The sequence below is a fragment of the Pleurodeles waltl genome, chromosome 12, assembly GCF_031143425.1.
Source record: "Pleurodeles waltl isolate 20211129_DDA chromosome 12, aPleWal1.hap1.20221129, whole genome shotgun sequence".
In the NCBI taxonomy this organism is placed as follows: Eukaryota; Metazoa; Chordata; class Amphibia; order Caudata; family Salamandridae; genus Pleurodeles; species Pleurodeles waltl.
Genome location: NC_090451.1, coordinates 354,179,948 through 354,200,024, shown reverse-complemented (window position 1 = coordinate 354,200,024; position 20,077 = coordinate 354,179,948). Strand labels below are relative to the sequence as shown.

Below are 20,077 nucleotides of genomic sequence, written 5' to 3'. Positions count from 1 at the left end.
GAGCTCCCCCAGAGTGTCCCTTGATCCTGCCATCTTGAATCAAAGGTGGACAAAGACCTCTGGGAGCATCTGAGTGGCCAGGTTAAGCAGGTGATGTCACAGCCCCATCCTGATAGGTGGTCACCTGGCTAGGTGACCAGTCCCTCTTCCAGGGCTATTTAGGATCTTCTTTTTGGATGGTTCTTCATAACCGACATGCAAGATTCTAGTAGGACTCCTCTGCAACGTTTACTTCGACTGCTGGGCACTGGAACCACAACTGGACTCCACAGGAACCTACAATCTGCACCTCCAGGGACGACTTTGCTCTGCAACATTGTTTTTCCAGCTCCTTCCAACAACTGTATGAGTACAGTTAGTTGTTCAGTCTGCACCAAGAAACAAGAGGAATCTCCCTTGGAGTGAAGGAGTCACTCCCCTGTATCTGCAGGCACCAGCTGCAATGACGACTGCCCACGTGGATCCTTCCTCCTGCAACTCGGCATGGATCCTGCAACACAAGTGGTGGTGCTAAGTGGTTCCCTTGGTCCCCTCTTCCAGCTGTCTTGTCTTTGGAGGGGGTGAGTCTTTGCCTCTCCTTGTAAGACTGTACCCCTGTGCACTGTCACTCTTGCAGCTACCAAGGCTTGTTGACTATTCTTCCGAGGGATCTTCAGGCTCCGTATAGCCCTGGCCTCCAGTGCACTTCCCTGTAACACGTGGTCTCCTGCCTGCTGCTCCAGCAACTTGGGACTCCTTTCCAGGTGTGCTGAGGGGGCCTCACTGCGACTCCCACACCTGCTGCCTGTGAGTTGCCTGTGGGGGATCCATCCATGACTTTTTGCTCTCCTGACTGCCTGGGGGACGCCTGGGACACCCCTCCTTGGATTGAGTCCCCTCTGACCTTTATGGTCCCCTGCAGCAACGTCTTCCGCAACTTTTGCCTTTGCCGAGGCTTGTTGGTGGTTTCTCCGGACTGCAACTCTTTGGGATATCGACTGCATCACTTCTGGAACTCTTCCTCTGCTGCTGTCCTGGTCTTCACCGTCGGTCTGGTCCTGTATCTCCAGAAGGGTGGGTAGTGGCTCCTGTCCCAACCGGACACTCCAACTGGAACTGGACTTGGTCCCCTTCATTTTCAGGCCCTCTTCTGTCTGGATCCATCTACGTTTTCTTGCAGTCTTGCTTGGGTCTTGCACAGTCCTTTTCCAAAGTTTCTCTGTGGGTTTTGGAAAAACCAGGTACTTATCTCTTCTCTGCTGGGTTCACTCTGGTACTTATCGTGTGGGGGTTCCTAGTTCCTCCAGCTCCCCTCTATGGATTCCTGTTACCTGGGTGGGGCTCCAGCATTAGCATTCCATTTTTTTAGTACATGTTTTGACTCCCTCTAAGGTCACTGTTGCTATTGCAATGTTTTCTGTTGCTTTTTATGCTCTTTCCTGACCAATAGGGTGCAATAATAATGTATTTACTCACCTGCTAACAGATTATTGCCTATATAGTAGTTTAGTATTTCTGTCACTAAAATAAAGTAGCTTTATTTTTGTTACACTGTGTGGTTCTTTCGTGTGTGTAAGTGCTGTGTGACTACAGTTGTATTGCTTGAACTTTGCATGTCTCCTAGATAAGCACTGGCTGCTCATCCACAGCTACCTCTAGAGAACCTGTCTTCTATACACTGCCTACACTTCACTAATAGGGGATACCTGGACCTGGTATAAGATGATAACACCATAGGTACTCAACTCACACCAAGCCAGCTTCCTACATTGAGGGTTTATTATTCTGAGATGTTTGATACCAAACATACCAGGATTCAGAGAAGCAATCATATAGCTGGGGAACTTGTAATGAGCAGTGTCCAGTACGTGTTTTAAAATGGCATCTCTGTTCACTTACTATGTCTCAGAATCGACAGAGACATAGCAGGGGCATATCTTTCCATGCATCCATGCCCTCACATGCGCCTTGATGCACCCTGCCTTAGTGGTGACTTAAGGCACATCCAGTAATAGGTGACCTGGCACACAGGTGTGTGACAGGTTGTGTTTTCAATTTAGCCTGCACCACTGCACGCAGTCTTTATTTGCAGCACTGTGTGGGTTTGGTGAGGAGTCCCTGGGGGGTGGCACAGCTGGTACTGCAACCCTCAGGGAACTTCCTTAGTACCCCAGGCCCTAGGTACCAGCGGTACAATTTACTAGGGGTTGGAGTGGTAGCTAAAGAGGTTGCCAATTGTGCAAAACTACTGCACAGTTTGGAAAGAGATCTGGCACTGAGGACCTGGTTTGCGGGAACCCAGTGCACAGACACAGTCAAAGCAACATCAGAAACCAGGCAAACGGTGAGGGCTATCCATGTCAAAAAGTTTGCTTTCCTACATAAGCCAACATGACTGACTTTTTGTTGGTGGGAGGGCTAACGAAATTTGGGGGGGTGTTTGCCACAGCTGCCCTAAAAAGAAACTCCCATAATCAAGTAATGAATTAGGCTCCTCCATCAGACGAACGCTATTATGAAAATGAGTCGGAAGATGTAGCTGTAAGTAGTGCACTTGAAAGGCATTCTCAGTTGCTTATTTAGGAGACCTACGTTGTGCCAGTCTTTACTTTGTGAACAGAAAAGGTCATAAATCCAACAGCACGTTATGACAAAAATAAACTAATATGCAGGTGTGATTAGTGAAAAGCACTGTCTGGCACAGGCTAAGGCATCCAAACAACATACATTTCCGAATTAAAAAAGAAACCCTCTAAATCTGCAATTAAAATGTTATTAAAATAGCAAATGGAATGCCTTGAACAGCACACCCTTGTTGGCAATTACAATTTATACATCTTGTTGCTTCTGCTGTTGTGTGACATTTCATCACCAAACACAAATGGGGCAACATAGTTATCAATAAAATGGCATGTCCTAGTGAGTGGTACATCCAAGCAGTGGCAAATCATGTGAAAAAAGAGAAGGAATCTACTTTGTTATGAGAATTTTTCATAGCTATAGTGGTCTTTTTTTGTTTTTTTAATGGACACTCAGTGTTCAATTAAAATAGGGTAATTATCATTCATATTTAAATGGTGCAGGCAGTTTTCATTTCTAAGTATTGGGTAACTTATAGACATTTTTTTTCTTCCATAGTTTTAACTGATCGCTGTCTACCATCATTGCACATTTCTGATGCTACGTGTGTTATTCACTTTGGATTTCCAACATCTCAACGTATCTTTGGCATGCGTATGCTTTCCATGTTGGACAATTTCCAGAACAGATTTGATAAGGTTTGGAAGTGTTTTTTTTGTTTTATTTTTCTGTTACAATTAGTCTTTATTTTTCACTTTTGTTTCAGTAAAGAAATTGCTATGTGTTTGTTCTAGATAGTTGCAGAAATCTACAATTAGTGTGAGATAACTACAGTTTGCATATATGTTTACATGTATTTTAGTCTGCGTTTGTAGGAAAGTAGCACCTTTCTGTCATAGTTACCTCTACTTTTTGCCTGGTGTCAGCGTGTTTCAACTCTAGTACACTGGGATCCTGCTAACCAGGTCCCCAGTGTCCATGTTATCTCGCCTAAATGTAGTTGGTAAGTAACTTTTACAACTCACAATTGTCATACTGGTGCACCCATGTAAGTCCCTAGTAAATGGTACTTGGATACCCAGGGCATCAGTACACCAAGGGTCCCCCATGGGCTATTGATGTATTGTGCCACCCATGGGGGCCTATGCAAACTGTGACTGGAGGCCTGCAATTTCAACCTGCATGAAATGGTGGATGCACCTTCCACCCTAGATATAAGGTTAGCCTTATCTCGTGATCACTACACTCTGACCCTATACATCACCTCTAAGCTTGTCCATTCAGCCCAAGGGCAGAGTGCATGGTCCTCAGTGTGAGGGCACCCCCTGCATGAGCAGAGGTGCCCTCATAAACCCCAGACTCAAATTTCTGGGCTTTGTAAGAGTGGGGAAGCCATCTTAAGGTATGTAGTGGAAACTGGTCAACACGAGATGACCAACTTGTAGGAGGCTGGCCTGGCTTATAGTGGGTACCTTGTGGTACTTACACCTTGTGCCAGATCCAGTTATCCCTTATTAGTAGATTAGAAGTGTTCTAGCAGCTTAGGCTGCTAGAAGTAGCTATAGCAGAGCAGCTTAGGCTGAACTAGGAGACATGCAAAGCTCCTAATATACCACTTATATCACTTATCACTATATCATAAGAAAACAGAATACTCAGAGTTACTAAAAATAAAGGTACTTTATTTTAGTGACAATATGCCAAGGGTGTCTCAGAGGATATAATCCCTTAGGAGGTAAGTAAAATACACAAAATATACCCACAAACCAAAATCAGGTAAGTAAACAGTTAGACAAGTAGTGCAAACACTGTAGTACACAATAGAATGCAATAGGAGACAATAGGCCTAGGGGCAACACAAACCATATACTCCAAAAGTGGAATGCAAACCACAAATGGACCCCAGGCCTAGTGTAGTGTGTAGAGGGTCGCTCGGAGTGTAAGAGAACACTAAGGGTGTCAAAGATACCCCACCCCAAGACCCTGAAAAGTAGGAGTAAAGTTACCCTACTAAATTTGGTGCCTGCGTTAGCAGGGGGAAGATTCCGTCGACCCACCGGAGATTTCTTCTTGGCTTCCAGTGCAGGGTGAAGGCAGACAGCCCTCAGAGCATGCACCACCAGTAAACAGTCGAGAAAGCCGGCAGGATGAGGCGCTACTATGTTGCTCTCAATCCCAGGAAAGAACTGCAGCGTGTGAGATGTCCAGGTTGCAAAATATCTTGCAGACACATCTTGAAGTCTTGCAGACAATTCTGGGTTCCCACCCACAGGGGGGCCCTAAAGTAACCCAGGAAGGGGGTTGGATACATTCTGCAGGGACCCTATTGGAGTGGTGTGTGTTAGGGACGTCACCCAGCTGGACTAACCAATCAGATGCTCCCAGGGGCCTCCATCTTATTTCCAAGATGGCAGAATCAAGTGGCAACCTCGCAGAGCTCTCTGCATAGCCCTAGGGGAGGAGCTAGACAGGGGGGGTGGTCACTCATGTCTTTTGTGTGGCTTCACGTCAGAGCGGGAGCCAAGGGGCTCCTGCACTGAAGTAAAACGCTTTAGGCAAGGAGGGTACCAAATGTGCCCTTCAAAGTAGTCTGGTGGCGCTCAGAGGCACCCCTCCCCCGCCCAGTGACACTTATTTCTAAAGGGAGAGATGGTCACACCTCTCCTCCACAGAAAATCCTTTGTTCTGCCTGAGTTAGGCTCAGCAGCAGGTGAGCAGAACAGTGTTTGGGATTGTCAGCAGCACAGGCTGGCATGCAGATCCTGCAAGACTGTACAGGCAGACATGGGTGATCCCCTAGGGAAACCCCAGACTGCCCGGTGTCATGCTACTAGCAATGGAATTGGTGTGGTTGCATATTCTGACATCTTTGATACCAAACTTGGCTAAGTATGGTGAAGCCATTATGTAGTTGTGTAGGAAAGTACCATCTTGCCTGGGCATGTTACCCCCATTTTTACTTGTATGTATGTTTGTTTTTGCCTGTGTCACTGGGATCCTGCTAGCCAGGACCCCAGTGCTCATAAAGTGTGCCCTGGATGTGTTCCCAGTGTGGTGCCTAACTGTATCACTGAGGCCCTGCTAACCAGAACCTCAGTGTTTATGCTCTCTCTGCTTTCTAAAATTGTCACTGCAGGATAGTGACTAATTTTACCAATTTTCATTGGCACACTGTATAGGAGGCTGGCATGGCTTATAGTGGGTACCTTGTGGTACTTACACCCTGTGCCAAGTCCAGTTATCCCTTATTAGTAGAATAGAGGTGTTTCTAGCAGCTTAGGCTGATAGAAGGTAGCTATGGCAAAGCAGCTTAGGCTGAACAAGGAGACATTCAAAGCTCCTACTATAGCACTTATATCATATCGCACAATATCATAAGAAAACACAATACTCAGAGTTAATAAAAAATAAAGGTACTTTATTTTTATGACAATATGGCACAAGTATCTCAGTGAGTACCCTCAGTAAGAAGGTAAGTAATATACACAAGTTATATGTACACAAACCCAAAACAGGTAAGTAAGAGTAAGAAAAGTAATGCAAACAGTGTAGAATTGCAATAGATGAACATAGGTCTAGGGGCAACACAAACCATATACTCCAAAAGTGGGATGCGAATCACGAATGGACCCCAGACCTATGTGAACTTGTAGAGAGTCGCTGGGACTGTAAGAAAACAGTCAGGGTGTCAAAGATACCCCACCCTAAGACCCTGAAAAGTAGGAGTAAAGTACACCTACTACCCCAAAAGGACACAATAGTCGTGATAGGGGGATTCTGCAAGAACCACAAACACCAGCAAAGCACTGAAGACGGATTCCTGGACCTGCAAGGCAAGGGGACCGAGTCCAAGAGTCGCAATAGTGTCGGGGGGGGCAGGAAACTCTGGATGAAGGTGCAAGGAAGCTGCCTCCGGATGGAAGAAGCTTAGGTTTCTGCAACAACGAAGAGAGCTAGGAATTTCACCTTTGGATGGAAGATGTCCCACGGCGTGCTGAAGGTTGCAGAAGTGTTCCCACGCAGAAATACCGCAAACAAGCCTTGCTAGCTGCAAGGGTCGCAGTAGAGGTTTTTGGGTGCTGCTGGGGACCAGGAAGGACCAGGATGTCATCCCTTGCAGGAGGAGACAGAAGGGGCACTCACCAACTCAGAGAGCCCCCACAGAAGCAGGCAGCACCCGCAGAAGTACCCGAACAGGCACTTAGAAGATTTGTGAACCAGAGCTGGATCAGAGTCACAAAGGAGGGTTCCACGACGTCGGAGGCCGATTCAGAGTGTTGAGCACTGCACGACGGAGTGCTGGGGACCCAGGCTAGGCTGTGCATGAAGGAAATCCTGGAAGAGTGCACAGGAGCTGGAGCAGCTTCAAATCATGCAGTACACAGGTTTGCAGTCTAGATTGGGGAGGCAAGAACTTACCTCCACCAAACTTGGACTGAAGAGTCACTGGACTGTGGGAGTCACTTGGATAGAGTTCCTGTGTTCCAGGGATCACGCTCATCAGGATGAGAGGGGACCCAGAGGACCGGTGATTCAGTCTTTTTGTGCCTGTGTTAGCAGGGGGAAGATTCCGTCGACCCACAGGAGATTTCTTCTTGGCTTCCAGTGCAGGGTGAAGGTAGATGACCCCCAGAGCATGCACCACCAGGAAACAGTTGAGAAAGCCGGCAGGATGAGGCGCGACAATGTTGCTGGTAGTCGTCTTGCTACTTTGTTGCGGTTTTGCAGGCGTCCTGGAGCAGTCAGTGGTCGATCCTTGGCAGAAGTCGAAGAGGGAAGTGCAGAGGAACACTGTGAGCTCTTGCATTTGTTATCTGAAGAATACCCAAGAGGAGAGACCCTAAATAGCCAGAAAAGGAGGTTTGGCTACCAAGAAAGGAGGATTGGCTACCAAGAAAGGTAAGGGCCTATCAGAGGGGGTCTCTGACGTCACCTGCTGGCACTGGCCACTCAGAGCAGTCCAGTGTGCCCCTAAGACCTCTGAATCCAAGATGGCAGAGGTCTGGGACACACTGGAGGAGATCTGGGCACCTCCCCTGGGAGGTACTTGTCAGGGGAATGGTCACTCCCCTTTCCTTCGTCCAGTTTCGCACCAGAGCAGGGCTGGGGGATCCCTGAACCAGTGTAGACTGGCTTATGCAGAGATGGGCACCATCTGTGCCCATCAAAGCATTTCCAGAGGCTGGGGGACGCTACTCCTCCCCCCTTCACACCTATTTCCAAAGGGAGAGGGTGTAACACCCTCTCTCAGAGGAAATCCTTTGTTCTGCCTTCCTGGGCCAGGGCTGCCTGGACCCCAGGAGGGCAGAATCCTGTCTGAGGGGTTGGCAGCAGCTGCAGTGGAAACCCCAGAAAGGCAGCTTGGCAGTACCCGGGTTCTGTGCTAGAGTCCCGGGGATCATGGAATTGTCCCCCCCAATACCAGAATGGTATTGGGGTGACAATTCCATAATCTTAGACATGTTACATGGCCATGTTCGGAGTTACCATTGTGACTCTATACATAGGTAGTGACCTATGTATAGTGCACACACTAAGTAACTTGGCACCCAACCTTCACCAGGTGAAGGTTAGACATATAGGTGACTTATAAGTTACTTATGTGCAGTGAAAAATGGCTGTGAAATAACGTGGACGTTATTTCACTCAGGCTGCAGTGGCAGGCCTGTGTAAGAATTGTCTGAGCTCCCTATGGGTGGCAAAAGAAATGCTGCAGCCCATAAGGATCTCCTGGAACCCCAATACCCTGGGTACCTAAGTACCATATACAAGGTAAGTACATGGATGTAGCAGTGTGCCAATGAGAATTGGTAAATTTAGTCACTAGCCTGCAGTGACAAATTTAGAAAGCAGAGAGAGCTTAAACACTGAGGCTCTGGTTAGCAGAACTTCAGTGATACAGTTAGGCACCACACAGGAAACACATACAGGGCACATACTATGAGCACTGGGGGTCCTGCCTCGCAGGATCCAAGTGACACAGGGGCTAAAACAAACATACATACAGTGAAAATGGGGGTAACATGCCAGACAAGATGGTACTTTCCTACACACTGGAACACCCATATAATTCCCTAGTATATTGTACCTAGGTTCCCAGGGTATTGGGGTTCCAGGAGATCCCTATGGGCTGCAGCATTTCTTTTGCCACCCATAGGGAGCTCAGACAATTCTTACACAGGACTGCCACTGCAGCCTGAGTGCAATAACGTCCACGTTATTTCACAGCCATTTTTCACTACACATAAGTAACTTATAAGTCACATATGTGTCTAACCCTTGCTTGGTGAAGGTTAGGTGCCAAGTTACTTAGTGTGTGGGCACCCTGGCACTAGCCAACGTACCCCCACATTGCTCAGGGCAAATTCCCCGAAATGTGTGAGTGCGGGGACACCATTACAAGTGTGCACTACACATAGGCCACTACCTATCTGTAGCGTCGCAATGGTAACTTCGAACATGGCCATGTAATATGTCTAAGCTCATGGAATTGTCCCCCACTACCATTCTGGTATTGGGGTGACAATTCCATGATCCCCTGGGTCTCTAGCACAGAACCCGGGTACTGCCAAACTGTCTTTCTGGGGTTTCCACTGCAGCTGCTGCTGCTGCTGCCAACCCCTCAGACAGGTTTCTGCCCCCCCTGGGGTCTGGGCAGCCCAGTACCAGGAAGGCAGAACAAAGGATTTCCTCTGAGCGAGGGTGTTACACCCTCGCCCTTTGGAAATAGGTGTGAGGGGCTGGGGAGGAGTAGCCTCCCCCAGCCTGTGGAAATGCTTTGATGACCATGGATGGTGCGCATCTCTGCATAAGCCAGTATACACTGGTTCAGGGATCCCCCATCCCTGCTCTGGCGTGAAACTAGACAAAGGAAAGGGGAGTGACCACTCCCCTGACCTGCACTTCCCAGAGGAGGTGCCCAGAGCTCCTCCAGTGTGTCCCAGACCTCTGCCATCTTGGATTCAGAGGTATTGGGGCACAATGGACAGCTCTGAGTGTCCAGTGCCAGCAGGTGACTTCAGAGACCCTTCCTGATAGGTGCTTACCTCTTTCAGTAGCCAATCCTCCTTTCTCAGTAGCGAAACCTCCTTTTCTGGCTATTTAGGGTCTCTCCTCTGGGTTATTCCTCAGATAATGAATGCAAGAGCTCACCAGAGTTCCTCTGCACCTCCCTCTTCAACTTCTGCCAAGGATCGACCGCTGACTACTCCTGGACGCCTGCAAAACTGCAACAAAGTAGCAAGACGACTACCAGCAACATTGTAGCGCCTCATCCTGCCGGCTTTCTCAATTGTTTCCTGGTGGTGCATGCTTTGAGGGCTGTCTGCCTTCACCCTGCACTGGAAGCCAAGAAGAAATCTTCTGTGGGTCGACGGAATCTTCCCCCTGCCAACGCAGGCACCAAACTTCTGCATCACCGGTCTCTGGGTCCGCTCTCATCCCGACGAGCGCGGTCCCTGGAACATAGGAGCTGGGTTCAATTGTCTCCCACACTCCAGTGGCCCTTCTTTCTAAAGATGGTGGAGGTAAGTCCTTGCCTCCCCACGCCAGACAGCAAACCTGTGTACTGCGTGATTTGCAGCTGCTCCTGCTTCTGTGCACTTTTCCAGGACTTTCTTTGTGCACAGCTTAGCCTGGGTCCCCAGCACTCCGTCCCGCATTGCCCAACTCGCTGAGCTAGACTCCGACATCGTGGGACCCTCCTTTATGACTCTGAGTCGACCGCTGTCCTCAGATCTTCTATGTGCCTGTTCCGGTACTTCTGCGGGTGCTGCCTGCTTTTGTGAGGGCTCTCTGAGTTGCTGTGCACCCCCTCTGTCTCCTTCTGCAAGGGGCGACATCCTGGTCCTTACTGGGCCCCAGCAGCACCCAAAATCCTCAAATGGGACTCTTGCAGCTAGCAAGGCTTGTTTGCGGTATTTCTTCGTTGAAACACTTCTGCATTCTCCAGCAAGCCGTGGGACATCTTCTCACCAAAAGGGGAATTCCTGGCTCCTTCCGTTGTTGCAGAATCTTTGACTTCTTTCACCCGGAGGCAGCCCTTTTGCACCTTCATCCGGGGATTAGGGGGCTCCTGCCCCCCCCCCCAGTTACTTTCGTGACTCTTGGACTTGGTCCCCTTCCTTTACAGGTCCTGAGGTCCATGAATCCATCCTCAGTGTTTTGCTGGTGCTTGTGGTTCTTGCAGAATTCCCTATCACGACTATTGTGTCTTTCTGGGGTAGTAGGGTAACTTTACTCCTACTTTTCAGGGTCTTGGGGTGGGGTATTTTGGACACCCTTACTGTTTTCTCACAGTCCCAGCGACCCTCTACAATCTCCCATAGGTCTGGGGTCCATTCGTGATTTGCATTCCACTTTTGGAGTATATGGTTTCTGTTGCCCCCTAGACCTATGTCTACCTATTGCATCCTATTGTGATTCTACATTGTTTGCACTACGTTTCTTACTGTTACTTACCTGTTTTGGGTTTGTGTGCATATAATTTGTGTATATAACTTACCTCCTAAGTAAGGGTATCCTCTGAGATCGTTTTGGCATATTGTCACTAAAATGAAGTACCTTTATTTTTGGTAACTCTGAGTATTGTGTTTTCTTATGATATTGTGCTGTATGATATAAGTGGTATAGTAGGAGCTTTGCATGTCTCCTAGTTCAGCCTAAGCTGCCTTGCCATAGCTACCTTCTATCATTCTAAGCTGCTAGAAACACCTCTATTCTACTAATAAGGGATAACTGGACCTGTCATAGGGTGTTAGTACCACAAGGTACCCACTATAAGCCAGGCCAGCCTCCTACACGCAGTACTTATGCAAAGTAAAGACAATACTCAGTGCTACCAAAAATAAAGGTATTTATTTGGTTGACATGTTACCAAAAATATCTTAGAGACAACATTCCTTCTGGAGGTAAGTATTATACACAATATATATACTAGACACCAAAATCAGACAAGTAAATAGCCATAGAACAATGCAAACAGTAGGAAACCTATAGAATGCAATGGGGGAAAATAGGTCTAGGGGCAGCACAAACCATATATTAAAAAAGTGGAATGTGAATCACGAATTTCCCCCTAGACAAGTGTAGTGTGTGCAGAATCGCTGGGAGAGTAAGAATACAGTAAAGATAAGTAAATTACCCCACCCCAGAGCCTAGGAAAGCAGGAGTAAAGTACTGCAAGTTTCCTTAGGACACAATACACCTCGTTTTGGGGATTTTGCAGCAGCCAGCCAAGTCTGCAAAGAACAACTGCTGGATTATTCGACCTGAAGACCTGCAAAGGAAGGAGACCAAGTCCAGAAGTCGAAAGAAGTTCCAGGAAGGACAGGAGCACCTGCCAAGCTAGAAAAGGTTGCAAAAGAAGAGTCCCTGGTTAGTTGAAGACTGCAGAAATGCACCCTAGGAAGCTGCCAGCGGGTTCCTGCATAATACAAAAGATGTCCCATGGCTTGAAGATAGTTGCCTACGAGATTTCGTGTTGGAAGGCACCAACAAGCCTAGGCTATGACAAAAGTGTGTTTTTCATCTAAATGGTGCTGCATGGACCCAGGAGGGACCTGGGGGCATCAACTCTGTGACGAGGAAGAGGGGGCTTTCAGTACTTCAGAGAGCTCTCAGGATGCCAGCCAGCACCCCAGAAGCTGCAGGATCCGGGTTCAAAGGAGGTGCAAAACACGGTTGATGCAGCACAACAAAAGAAGGTCCTATGCCGTCGGAGAACAACTCAGTGAGTTGAGCGTCGCAGAGTGGAGTGCTAGGGACCTGGGCCAGGCTGTGCACGAAGGAATTATGGAAATAGGGCACAGAGGCCTCAGGAGGTGAAGAAGACACAATACACAGGGGTACTGTTATTCTCGGGGAGGGCAAGGTCTTACCTCCTCCAAATTGCATCAGTAGGACCTCAAGACAGTCTGTCGATTATGTCCACCCTCTGTGTCCTTAGGAGCATGCTCCTCACCGTGAGAGGAGTCCCAGGGTACCGGTGGTCGCCTTGGAAGGTGCCTGCTTGGATTATGGGAGTGACTCCGTCACTCCACGGGAAATTTCTTTGGTCCTTGTGGTCCAGGATGACGACAGGGAGTCCCCAGAGCATGCACTCTGTGGAAACTGTTGCAGTTGCTGACTTGGAGCTAAGGTTGCTGAAGAAAAGTGTCTCTTGTAGACACTTTGTTGCAGTTACAGCGTTTCTTGGAGCAGGCTGTGGTTGATCCGAGGTCAGAAGAGTCTGAAGTTGTTGCAGAGGATTCCTGAAGGAAATCTGAAGGAAAGGAAAGCAGACTCTGAAGAGAACTGTGAGAAAGTAGCCTCTTTCTAGCCTTGTTACCCCCACTTTTGGCCTGTTTGTGAGTATATGTCAGGGTGTTTTCACTGTCTCACTGGGATCCTGCTAGACAGGGCCCAGTGCTCATAGTGAAAACCCTATGTTTTCAGTATGTTTGTTATGTGTCACTGGGACCCTGCTAGCCAGGACCCCAGTGCTCATAAGTTTGTGACCTAGATGTATGTGTTCCCTGTGTGATGCCTAACTGTCTCACTGAGGCTCTGCTAACCAGAACCTCAGTGTTTATGCTCTCTCCCTGCTTTAAAATTGTCACTGCAGGCTAGTGACTAATTTTACCAATTCTGATTGGCATACTGGAACACCCTTATAATTCCCTAGTATATGGTACTGAGGTACCCAGGGTAGTGGGGTTCCAGGAGATCCCTATGGGCTGCAGCATTTCTTTTGCCACCCATAGGGAGCTCTGACAATTCTTACACAGGTCTGCCACTGCAGCCTGAGTGCAATAACGTCCACGTTATTTCACAGCCATTTACCACTGCACTTAAGTAACTTATAAGTCACCTATATGTCTAACCTTTACCTGGTAAAGGTTGGGTGCTAAGTTACTTAGTGTGTGGGCACCCTGCCACTAGCCAAGATGCCCCCACATCGTTCAGGGCAAATTTCCCAAGACTTTATGAGTTCTGGGACACTATTACACGTGTGCACTGTAGATAGGTCACTACCTATGTACAGCGTCACAATGGTAACTCCGAACATGGCCATGTAACATGTCTAAGATCATGGAATTGTCACCCCAATGACATTCTGGCATTGGGGAGACAATTCCACGATCCTCCGAGTCTCTAGCACAGACCCGGGTACTGCCAAACTACCTTTCCCTGCAGCTGCTGCTGCCAACCCCTCAGACAGGTTTCTGCTCTCCTGGGGTCCAGCAAGGCTTGGCCCAGGAAGGCAGATCAAAGGACTTCCTCAGAGAGAGGGTGTTACACCCTCTCCCTTTGGAAAAAGGTGTCAGGGCTGGGGAGGAGTAGCCTCCCCCAGCCTCTGGAAATGCTTTGATGGGCACAGATGGTGCTCATCTCTGCATAAGCCAGTCTACACCAGTTCAGGGATCCCCCAGCCCTGCTCTGGCGCGAAACTGGACAAAGGAAAGGGGAGTGACCACTCCCCTGACCTGCACCTCCCCTGGGAGGTGCCCAGAGCTCCTCCAGTGTGCTCCAGACCTCTGCCATCTTAGAAACAGAGGTGGTGCTGGCACACTGGACTGCTCTGAGTGGCCAGTGCCAGCAGGTGACGTCAGAGACTCCTTCTGATAGGCTCTTACCTTTCTTACTAGCCTATCCTCCTTCCTAAGTAGCCAAACCTCCATTTCTGGCTATTTAGGGTCTCTGCTTTGGGGAATTCTTCAGATAACGAATGCAAGAGCTCATTAGAGTTCCTCTGCATCTCTCTCTTCACCTTCTGCCAAGGAATCGACCGCTGACTGCTCTGGACGCCTGCAAAACCGCAACAAAGTAGCAAAGACGACTACTGCAACCTTGTATCACTGATCCGGCCACCTTCTCGACTGTTTTCCTGGTGGTGCATGCTGTGGGGGGTAGTCTGCCTCCTCTCTGCACTAGAAGCTCCAAAGAAATCTCCTGTGGGTCGACGGAATCTTCCCCCTGCAACCGCAGGCACCAAAAGACTGCATCACCGGTCCTCTGGGTCCCCTCTCACCACGACGAGCGTGGTCCCTGGAACTCAGCAACTCTGTCCAAGTGACTCCCACAGTCCAGTGACTCTTCAGTCCAAGTTTGGTGGAGGTAAGTCCTTGCCTGACCACGCTAGACTGCATTGCTGCGTACCGCGTGATTTGCAGCTGCTTCGGCTCCTGTGCACTCTTCCAGGATTTCCTTTGTGCACAGCCAAGCCTGGGTCCCTGACACTAACCTGCAGTGCACAACCTCCTGAGTTGTCCTCCGGCGTTGTGGGATCTTCTTTTGTGACTTCGGGTGAGCTCTGGTTCACTCCTCTTCGTAGTGCCTGTTCCGGCACTTCTGTGGGTGCTGCCTGCTTCTGTGAGGGCTCCCTATCTTGCTGGGCGCCCCCTCTGTCTCCTCACGCAATTGGCGACATCCTGGTCCCTCCTGGGCCACAGCAGCAGCCAAAAACCCTAACCGCGACCCTTGCAGCTAGCAAGGCTTGTTTGCGGTCTTTCTGCATGGGAACACCTCTGCAAGCTTCTTCACGACGTGGGACATCCATCCTCCAAAGGGGAAGTTCCTAGTCCTCTTCGTTCTTGCAGAATCCACAGTTTCTACCATCCAGTGGCAGCTTCTTTGCACCCTCAGCTGGCATTTCCTGGGCATCTGTCCATTCTCAACTTTGTTGCGACTCTTGGACTTGGTCCCCTTGTTCCACAGGTACTCTCGTCCGGAAATCCACCGTTGTTGCATTGCTGGTGTTGCTCTTCCTTGCAGAATTCCTCTATCACGACTTCTGTGCTCTCTGGGGAACATAGGTGCACTTTACACCTACTTTTCAGGGTCTTGGGGTGGGCTATTTTTCTAACCCTCACTGTTTTCTTACAGTCCCAGCGACCTTCTACAAGCTCACATAGGTTTGGGGTCCACTCGTGGTTCGCATTCCACTTTTGGAGTATATGGTTTGTTTTGCCCCTATACCTATGTGCTCTCATTGCAATCTATTGTGACTGTACATTGCTTGCATTGCTTTCTATTGCTATTACTGCATATTTTTGGTATTGTGTACATATATCTTGTGAATATTTGCTATCCTCATACTGAGGGTACTCACTGAGATACTTTTGGCATATTGTCATAAAAATAAAGTACCTTTATTTTTAGTATATCTGTGTATTGTGTTTTCTTATGATATTGTGCATATGACACCAGTGGTATAGTAGGAGCTTTGCATGTCTCCTAGTTCAGCCTAAGGTGCTCTGCTAAGCTACCTTTTCTATCAGCCTAAGCTGCTAGAACACCTCTTCTATACTAATAAGGGATAACTGGACCTGGTGCAGAGTGTAAGTACCTCTTGGTACCACTACAAACCAGGCCAGCCTCCTACAATAACCCACAGGAGAGACCCTAAATAGCCCTGAGAGGGGGATCGGCTACCTTACCAGGTATGGACTTATATGAGGATGGGTCTCTGACGTCACCTGCTGGCACTGGCCACTCATAGTCCTCCAGAGTACCCCCACACCCTGCAAAGCAAGATGGATGAAGTCTGGGACACACTGGCGGAGCTCTGGGCACCACCCTTAGGAAGGGGATGGACAGGGGAGTATTCACTCCCCGCGCCAGAGCAAGGTACAAAGGGTCCCTGAACCGGTGTAGACTGGCTTATGCAAGTAGGTCACCATCTGTGCCCTTCAAAGCATTTCCAGAGGCTGGGGGAGGCTACCCCTCCCCAGCCCGTAACACGTAGTTCGAAAGGGAGAGGGTGCTACACCCTGCTCTCAGAGGAAGTGCTTTGTTCTGCCTTCCTGGAACTGGGCTGCCCAGGAGGGAAGAACCCTGTCCATGTGGTGGCAGCAGCTGTAGCTGCAGTGCAAGCCTCAGAGAACTGGTTTGGCAGTACTGGGGGCCCATGGTGGAGCCCCCAGGATGCATGGAATTGGCTCCCCAATACCAGATTTGGAATGGGGGGACAATTCCATGATCTTAGACATGTTACATGGCCATATTCTGAGTTACCATTGTGAAGCTACATATAGGTATTGACCTATACGCAGTGCACTTGTGTAATGGCGTCCCCACAGTCACAAAGTCCGGGTTAATGGCCCTGAACTATGTAGGGGCACCTTTGCTAGTGCAAGGGTGCCCTCACAATTAGTAACTTTGCACCTAACCTTCAGCAAGTGAAGGTTAGACATATAGGTGACTTATAAGTTACTGTGTTGCTAAGCGCCCCCCTCTGTCTCCTCCTACAAGGGGCGACCTCCTTGTCCTTCCTGGGCCCGGGCAGCACCCATTTTCTTCAACCACGACCTTTGCAGCTAGCAAGGCTTGTTTGCGGTCTTTCTGTGTGGAAACAACTCTGCATCCTCCAGCACACTGTGGGACATATTCTAAGCAAAGGAGAAGTTCCTGGCATCTTCCGTTGTTGCAGAATCTTAGCTTCTTCCACCCGGAGGCAGCCATTTTGCACCTTCATCCGGGATTTAGTGGGCTCCTGCCCCACTGGACACTTTTGTGACTCTTGGACTTGGTTGCCTTCCTTTACAGGTCTTCAGGTCCAGGAATCCGTCTTCAGTGCTTTGCAGTCAGTTGTGGTCTTTGCAGAATCTCCTGTCACGACTTTAGTGTGTTTCTGGGGAAGTAGGGTCACTTTACTCCTACTTTTCAGGGTCTTGGAGTGGGGTATCTTGGACACCCTTAGTCCCTCATTTAAACCCTGGCAGTCCGTAACTGCCAGGGGAAATGTGACAGTAGTACCGTCAACAGGCTGGCGGTACTACACAATGTATTTTGACTGTGGCGATTTCTACTCCCCTGCCATGGAAAGGCTGGCGGTAAGGGGACTCGGGTTGCCCATTGGAGCCCCTGCACTGCCCATGCACTTGGCATGGGTAGTGCAGGGTCCCCCAGGCACAGCCCCATCTCGCAATCCACTGCCTGAATTACAGGCAGTGGATTGCGCGACGGGTGATGCTACAGCCGCCGAACGGCCACATTGCCGCCAGCTCCATTAGGAGCCGGCTGCAATGTTACGGCCCAGCGGGGATGTCCAAATGCAGCCGGCGGGTTCCTGGCCGCATAGGCGGGCGACTGGAGGTCCAATATTGGCGGTTGGCTTCGGCCAATGTTGTAATGAGGGCCTTAGTGTTTTCTTACACTCCCAGTGACCCTCTACACACTAGACTAGGCCTGGGGTCCCTAAGTGGTTTGCATTCCACTTTCTTAGTATATGGTTTGTGTTGCCCCTAGGACTATTGCATCCTATTGTATTTTACAGTGTTTGTACTACTCTTCTAACTGTTTACTTACCTAATTTTGGTTTGTGTATATTTTGTGTATTTTACTTACCTCCTAAGGGATTATATCCTCTGAGATATTTTTGGCACATTGTCACTAAAATAAAGTACCTTTATTTTTAGTAACTCTGAGTATTGTGATTCTTATGATATAGTACCTATATGCTATAAGTGGTATAGCAAGAGCTTTGCATGTCTCCTAGTTCAGCCTAAGCTGCTCTGCTATAGCTACCTCTATCAGCCTAAACTGCTAGAACACTACTAATCTACTAATAAGGGATAACTGATCCTTGCACAAGGTGTAAGTACCATCAGGTACCCACTATAAGCCAGGCCACCCTCCTACACTCAGTGACACAGTTAGGCACTAAACAGGCATACACATTAAGCCATAAACTATGAGCACTGGGGTCCTGGCTAGCAGGATCCCAGTGACCCAGTAAAAACACACTGACACACACTCACAAACAGGCCAAAAGTTGGGGTAACCATTCTAGAAAAAGGCTACTTTACCACACCTGGGTACATAGGTGCCATATACTAGGGACTTATAAAGGGGTTCCTGTATGCCAATCAGAATTGGAATATGGAGTCACTTAACTATTGTGACAAATTTGGTAAACAGAGAGAGCATAAGCACTGGAATTCTGTTTAGCGGAACTCCAATGACATAGTTAAGCATACTGACAACATATATAGGCCACAAACTATGAGCACTAGGGTCCTGACTAGCAGGATCCCAGTGAGACAGTAAAAACACACTGACAAACAGGTCAAAAATTGCCGTAACCATGCTAGGAGAAAGCCACCTTCCTACAACTTGGCCCTTTACTTCTGTCTGTGGAGCAGAACTCCAACATCCCTCTGGAAATCGTGAAACCATCTTAGAGTGCTCCAGTATCTCTTCTGCCTTTTAACAAAACTCTGATGGACCAATTTCGGCTGTCTGGGAGACTCAATTTTTCCACAGAGTTTGGCTATCCAAGCATAGTTGCCAAAACTAAATCCAAACGCCTTCGCTAATGTTCCTCTGGACTGAGAGTCTGAACAACGCACCTTCATGACGTAAAAAGTTTTTGCACTTGGCTCTTTTCACTCCAAATGTAATGTGTCTCCTAGGTTGATAACGCCACATGCTGTTAGAAATGGCAAAGGAGCTTATCATTGTCCTAGTTTTACGAAGAATCCGTTTTCTGAGTTTGTTTAAAAAAAAAAATGAAAAAAATGCTTATGCTGCCAAGCACGTTCTGAAATGTGACCTAGATTATATTGGCACAGTTGCCCAGTGTGTGTCTGTGGTGGCTGCCTTCCACAGGCATGCCGGGATGCACTCCAGAGACTTTCCTGGGAACGCCCAAACTGCCTTGATGGATATGCATGCCATTGTGTGGAAAGTGGCACTTAATCGTGGAAATGGATTCCTCCTTGCAGCGCTTCAAATAGTCATACCACAGTGCACTAACTTGGACTGTCCTCCAAGCGGTTCCATCAAGAAAACTGCCACTTTTCTGGCTTTTCAAGGGGCCAACCTTGTAGAGGAGGCAACCCTCCTGACCCTGAAAGTTTCTGCACTTCTTTCATGGAAGTGGTGGGCCTAAGTCTCCCCTTCTTCTGCTGTTTCTGAGCCCCTCTGTCTTCCCTGCATCTTCTGCTTCTGGTTGGAAGGAACATCTCTCACTGTTGCCCATTTGTGACGGATCACTCCCTCCCATCCTCCACCTTGACTTGTGCCTCTATTGTATTGTATTTGGGCGGTCCGACCCCGATACGGCACCTTCGGACTCCAGGGGTTCGGCTGAGAGGCCTTAGGGTTCTGCACCGGTGGCTTCGGCTACGGCCACTGAGGTGAACTCCGGATCTGCGTCAGTCACACCCTTGAGACCTTCCTCTGCGCCAGGTCAATCATCGACGCTCCCGATGTCGGTAGTGCCCACTATCGACGTCAACCCAATTCTTATCCCTGACGACTCAGAGTCGGAGGGGCATCGGCCGACGCTGCCTTCGACTTCGATGGGGCCTAGGTCGGATTCGGACCCTTTTTCTTATGGGTACGAATATGGGGAGGGATTGGAGGGGTCCCTGGACCCTTATGAATACCAGGATGATCCTTCTATGGACTGGGCTCAGGAATTGGGCAAAGCCAGTGGTCTGGATACTTCTCCTGACGGTGGCTTGCTGTCTCCTCCTACTGTGGCTACGGTGGAGGGAGCAACTTATGGTATGGTGGTCAGTAGGGCAGCTGA

The 20,077-nt window shown here is 48.8% G+C and overlaps 1 protein-coding gene across 1 annotated transcript in view; it reads left to right on the top strand.

Annotated features, from left to right (window-relative positions):
• The first annotated feature begins 812 nt into the window (after positions 1-812).
• TDRD12 (tudor domain containing 12) overlaps positions 813-20,077 on the top strand; it is a 184,520-nt gene continuing 165,255 nt past the window's right edge. Inside the window, exons 1-2 of the mRNA XM_069215982.1 lie at positions 813-1,053; positions 3,118-3,257. Coding sequence (XP_069072083.1) covers positions 813-1,053; positions 3,118-3,257 — 381 coding nt within the window. The remainder of the gene's footprint in view (positions 1,054-3,117; positions 3,258-20,077) is intronic.